At 43.4% G+C, this 6,556-nt stretch overlaps 1 protein-coding gene across 2 annotated transcripts in view; it reads left to right on the plus strand.

Moving 5' to 3' along the window:
* The window catches only part of LOC139378762 (copine-8), a 109,512-nt gene extending 103,157 nt beyond the window's left edge, over window positions 1–6,355 (plus strand). For both annotated transcript variants that reach the window (XM_071121239.1, XM_071121240.1), the window contains 2 exons: window positions 64–137; window positions 2,167–6,355. In XM_071121239.1, coding sequence (XP_070977340.1) covers window positions 64–137; window positions 2,167–2,403 — 311 coding nt within the window. In that variant the 3' untranslated portion in view covers window positions 2,404–6,355. The remainder of the gene's footprint in view (window positions 1–63; window positions 138–2,166) is intronic.
* The last annotated feature ends 201 nt before the right edge of the window (window positions 6,356–6,556 follow it).

The raw sequence follows: 6,556 nt of genomic DNA on the forward strand, positions 1-6,556 counted from the left end.
ACACACACACACACACACACTCCACTGAGCAGATGATGACTACAGTATCATGTTTCTCCTCAGCGATGATCGAGTTGGACGGGGATGAAGTGAGGATCTCGTCGAGAGGAAGATATGCGGAAAGGGACATTGTTCAGGTACGCCGTGTTCCTTCTGTTTGTTCCACTGCTAGGCTGCCAGATGCATGGAGTCAAGTAGGTAGGGTTTTGGGAGCATTAGAATACGCCTCACAAACAAAGAACCTGTCTGCATCCATCTGGCCCCACTTTGTGACAAATACACTTGATTGCATAGCATAGCACAGAACAGTCAGGGCTACGGACAGATGCTACAACACACTGTTTATATGCACATAAGGATGATCAATGGAAGTAGAATCTAGATACTAGAAGTACTAGAAAACAAATTGGGAAGGAAATCCGAACGGGGGAATCAACAGAATCGTACATAAAAAGCACAAAAAAGACCTTTACACAGATAGTAGTAGCTTGTACATTAGAGTTAACATCTGTGTCGTTAGACAGACAGACATCTCGTCTGACTTCAGATCCTTCCCACCTGCTCTGCTTTCCTTCATCAGGCCAGATGGACAGAAACCCCGCAGAGGGTTTTCCTAATCTCTGTTAACCAAGAGGTCAAATCTTGCATAATTTGGTCAGCTGCTTGATTAACTTCTGTGATCATACGTGTTAGAAATTGAGAGTTTCGGCATAATCGAAGTCTCCACCCTCGCAAAAGGAAATTCTCAGCCAAAGCCCCCCCCCCCCCCCCCTTCCTATCCGTGTGGGCACATGCACGAAGCACTCGAGGCGAAGAAGTTTAAGCACAGCCTTCGCCCAAATCCTGATACATCCAAATAACCTGTGACGCATCCCATTCAGTCCTGTCTACACACAGAATCTGCCCACAGGACATTACCCCAGCCCTGATGTGGCTTGCCTCCATTCTACATTAGCCCTGATGTGGCTTGCCTCCATTCTGCATAACCCCTTATGTGGCTAGCCTCCATTCTACATTAGCCCTGATGTGGCTTGCCTCCATTCTACATTAGCCCTGATGTGGCTAGCCTCCATGCTACATAAGCCCTGATGTGGCTTGCCTCCTTTCTACATTAGCCCTGATGTGGCTTGCCTCCATTCTACATTAGCCCTGATGTGGCTAGCCTCCAGGCTACATGAGCCCTGATGTGGCTAGCCTCCATGCTATGCTATTGTGCCAAATGGCTAGCCTCCATGCTATTCCAAATGGTTAGCCACCATTATATGATAATAGCCTATTAGGCACCGTTTCCTATCAGGGCTTCCCCTGCTCTGTTGGACAACAGAAGGGGCTCCTCTCTTCCTCCCTCTTTACTTCCCTCCCTCCTCCTCTTCTTCCTCCTCCTTCTCATCCTCCTCTTTCCATCTTCCCTCACCTCCCTCCTTCTGTGTGGATGATATGATAGAGGGCTAGATCATTACGCTCCCCCTGCTCATTAGTGAGCCTTGTTAACACAGAGAGAACATCAAGGCTGCTCTGCTGTGGACCTGGCTAGGAGGTCTACACACACACACACACACACACACACACACAGGGTGTGAGTGGGCTAGAAAGAGGTCCGTTCTGCTCTTTCTAGCCCACTCACACCCTCACAATCTGTCAGTCTGGATAGTTAGCTGCCTCTACACACAGACAGGCAGGACCCCTATGAAAGACACGTCTGTGATAAAACTGTCTCTGCCCCCAGCCTCATTAGTTCAGATATGAAAGCGACTGAGCGTTCGCTAGCAATGCACTGTACATAGCAACAAGAGACGAGGGAAACGACAGGCTTTTGATAGCTGATTAGCTAGGCCTCTTTCACCTCGCTCTGAATTTGCCAACTGTTATGAATAAATTAATGCTTTACTTGTACTGTGGGTCCAAAAAGTCTCAACATAGATTTTTCAAAGGTCTTTGGAAGTATTTTGCAGAATTCATACATAATGGCCTAACACCTACTATATATTGCCTATACTTTTATTTTTGTACATTTTTAGTATATATTAGAGTATATTTCTCCAGCTCCATTTCTTCTCTCTGTCGGTTTTCCAGTTAGGATTCAGCATTTAGTTGCTAAACAAACCTATATATTAACTGTACTGTCACTAATTCCAGCCCTGTTTTTGTCTTTCTCTTGTCATCCAGTTTGTCCCGTTCAGAGACTACATTGACCGGACAGGGAACCACATCCTGAGTATGGCCCGTCTAGCCAAGGATGTCCTGGCTGAGATCCCTGACCAGTTCCTCTCCTACATGAGGACCAGAGGCATCAAGCCCTTGCCCACACCCCCTCCCTACACACCCCCAGGGTACCCTGTCCAGAGCCCCGATGGACACCCATTAAATACCCCCCCAGGACACCCCCTGCAGACGCAGATCTGAAGGGTGCGGAGATGCCCCATGGTCTCAAACAACACCTCTTCAAATATTTCTTTGTCTCTCTCCTCTCTGCATCACTCAGTGATAGGAGAGGCCTTCTTGGCTTTCTCGCTCTCTCTCTCATTGCACTAATGGAGACTGACTGACTGGCAGAATGTTTTTACTGAGCGGTTCTACTTTGGAACGGGCAGATGGAGTCAATAAGGGCATGTTTACTTTCATTGTCAAGCGTTCCTCTGTCTGGACTTTCTGTATATCGGCAAATGGAGACACTCTCTGGGACACAGATAGACAGAGTCTGGTCTTCCCAGCTCACCTGGCATGGAATAGCAGAGTTAAGGAAAGGATGAATGGTGGAAGGAAGAATGAAAGGAGGATAGGAAGGAATTTCCTGGGGACTGGCCTTTTCAGGAGCAGAGTGGCGAAAAGGTTCTATTGTCTCTGGATGTGGAATCACTTGACTGTTGTACTGGAAATGTATTTCCTTCTCTCTCCCTCTATCTCTTTCTATCTCTCTCTACTCTATCTCTGGTCTCTTTCTATCTCTCTCTCTACTCTGTCTCTCTATTCTTCCAACTCTCACTCAATGTTTACAGTACATGTTAATGATAATGATTTTTTATCATTGGACACTTTTATATAATATTCGTACTTCTTTCAGTATGAAACTTTGGAATATCAATCGATATTCTCTCTATCTCGCAGCGTGTTGTCTTTGCCACGGGAGTCAGGTTGAGGTTGCAACAGTGCAGGTCCAAGTAGCCACTGTATTGTACTGTACTATACTATGTGTCCGTTTGCATGAGTGTATCGTCAGAGCATGCATTGTGGTCCTACACTTCCCTGCCTGTCACTGCTCTCAGGCTTTGGGGTTCCATGTTTTTAACTTTTAACTCTGTTGTTGAAGCGCATTCTGCTCCTTTTTAAACTGCCTTGGCGATAGGGTGCCCATGCCAGCCACGCTGCGAGTGCCCACGGGTTTTCTCACTGTGTCGAGAACAACAGTGACTCAACCAACAGCATATTCCCTTCCAATCCATTTAAATAACAACACCTGCTCTCAGATCCAGTTTGAGACAACAGCAGAAGCCCAGTGGTCAAAAACAGTAACACAAATGCTTTCCTTCTGTTTGGTTCTTGTTCTTTTGTGTTATTATTACATTTACATTTGAGTCATTTATCAGACGCTCTTATCCAGAGCGACTTACAGGAGCAATTAGGGTTAAGTGCCTTGCTCAAGGGCATGTCGACAGATTTTTCACCGAGTCGGCTCAGAGATTCGAACCAGCGACCTTTCGGTTACTGACCCAATGCTCTTAACCGCTTGTTTGCCTTGGAAGCTGATATTCTTAAGTATATTGTTTTAAGTTGCCTTGTTAAGGTAATTTTATTGTTTTGAGTTGTGCCAATAAATATGTAATATTATTTAATTGTTATAATGTTAAGCCCTGAATGTGTTGGCCCTAGATGATGGTGTCTGGTGGTTGTCATGACAACGTGTTCTTCCTAAATATTGTAATTCTCATCCCATAAACCAATTAACAAATACCCACTGAGGGCTAGGAGTTTTTCCTCACCGAGGAAAAACTCCTGGCCCATAACCATTATACACAGTCAACCCTCTCTTACTTCTTACAGCCAGGGTATCCTCTTCAATCTGCTGTCTTAATGGGCTTAGAGTTTATATCATCTGCCTTTTAATTATTAATAATACTAATAATTATTATCATAATATAACTATTAGCTAGTGCTTGTATGGAGGTGGTGTGTAATTGATAACTTGATTGGTTACATATCAATCAATATTCCTTATCTAATTAACAGACATTGCAACACCACATTTATGTGTTTCGCAGTTGTTGCCAGTTGTTGCCATTTTCATGTGTGTGCCACTGTCGGTCTGTTACCTGTCTGTCTGTTGCCATATCATTACTGATAGACCGATGCCCTTTGCCACACTTCAACCACATAGCAACACCTCTGTTTCTCTCTCTGTGTAATTCCTCCTCCTGCCTCACTGCAGCTCTGTGGACGCTGCCTCACAGAGTGCAATAGACTGTGTTTCAATGCTTAAATAGGATCGACTCCAAGCCAATAATATTTGGCATGGCAGGAGGAGAATGGGATGAGAGAGGAGTGAGAGAGGGGGATACAGCCCAGTGGGTTATGTCATTAGAGGGTCGTTCCATGTCATTTCATCATTCTATGTCAATGTTAAAGGAATAGTTCACCCAAATTACAAAATTACATATTGGTTTCCGTACCCTGTAGGCAGTCTATGGACAAAGTACGACAGCATCCCATTCTTTGGTTTTGTTCACCTGGCCACTGTTTTGAATTATAACTTTTTAGTATTTGTCGCACAAATCCAATGCAAGTCAATAGTACCTATATTAGCATTTTCGTGCTTCATATCCAAATCATCTTTGATAAACGTAATTGATTTGAACACGAAGTGTGAAAATGCCAATATATATCCTCTTTCTTGTGTGTTTTGAGGTGGAACGACCCTGGACAGAAGTAGACAAACAGGTCAACCCTCTGATGTCAGAAGAGTACGGGCATTAGTGCTACATGCCTGAGTCAACACAGTGCCAAACCTATACAGAGAGATGTTGGCTAGCCTAGAAAGAGAATAACCTCACTCGGTATATTCAACATGACAGTCTGTCATTTTAACCCATACATTTTACACAACATATATTTGATAAGAAACCTCTGCCTTGTTTAAAAAAAGACATACAGTAGACACACACTGTATTTTTCTTTACTCACAACTTTCACTGATGTCTTCTTTTGTCGTGTTTTTCTCACAAATTTGAAAGCCTTCCATAATTGGCTCTCTGCATCTGTAGTTGTAGCCTAGCCTTGAGTCTGTGTATCATATGAAACCCTAGCGAAATCCATATAGTGCACCACGTGGCTCTTGTCAAAATAAATGCATTATGTGGGGAACAGCTAGTGTGTTATTTGAAACCCAGCTTGTCTGTGCTGCAGTCTCCCACTGGGCTTGTAGCAGAGCAGAGCAGGAGGTATCATTAGGACTTTGGGTCACAGTCTAGAGATCGTTATAGGCTCCCATTAACCACCCACAGGCTACTGACACAGTGTGGATACACACGTGTGCGCGTGCATATACACAGGCACACGCACACGAACACCGCTCACACACAGACACACATACCGCTGAGACCATGGTCACCATCGTGGACTACTGACATTGTCATTTCTTAGTGCTTTCTCAGTTCACACTACTATGGAAAGGATCATTATTTTCTTTCACTGCTTTGCTAGTGCCACAACTCTTTCCATCTGCTTGCCAAGCCGTGTGTGTGTGTGTGTGTGTGTGTGTGTGTGTGTGTGTGTGTGTGTGTGTGTGTGTGTGTGTGTGTGTGTGTGTGTGTGTGTGTGTGTGTGTGTGTGTGTGTGTGTGTGTGTGTGTGTGTGTGTGTGTGTGTGTGTGTGTGTTTGCCGCCAGAGTTTAACAGACCATGTGAGTTGACACACGTGATCTTTGTTTACTAAAGATATACAAATAATATATTGTATGCTCATCATATCTACTTTTAACGTGCACTATGTTTGCATGTACAGTTTTACATGAGATGCACCAGTTCTTTTTGTTATAATTGGGTGTTTTGGAAAAAGAAAATCTATGAAAATAACTGTACAAAATTGCCTTAAAAACGTTCACTGATTTCTTGGAATTTGTGCGATGCCTTCAGATATTGACTTGTTCTCTATTTTGTGTCAGTGTACAATATTTGCTTTTCTAGTGTATATTTTCTTTGCCTAACTTCATTTATGGGGGAAAAAATATATTGTATTTTTGGAATCGGTGGTAAATCAGATGAAAGCCTGACTGAAGTTCTGATTGTCTGGTAATCCATATTATAGATGACTATTTCTGTATTAAACTACTGATTTTTAAATAAATATTCTTACTAAACACTAACTTTCTGCTGAAGTGCTTTTCTTTGCATGCATTACTTTCTCAACATTTTACAGAAAATACTTCTCAATAGATCACTCCAGCCTTCTCTTCTCCTCCTGGCTTCCAACAGTCTGGCTTCCAATGACTGTTTTGTGTGTTGGTGTGACGTTCTAATTGCAGAAGGAGAATATGGTTTGTTGGCCGACTGGCAAATAATTATTA

This window comes from Oncorhynchus clarkii, chromosome 21 (genome assembly GCF_045791955.1).
Source record: "Oncorhynchus clarkii lewisi isolate Uvic-CL-2024 chromosome 21, UVic_Ocla_1.0, whole genome shotgun sequence".
Taxonomy (NCBI): Eukaryota; Metazoa; Chordata; class Actinopteri; order Salmoniformes; family Salmonidae; genus Oncorhynchus; species Oncorhynchus clarkii.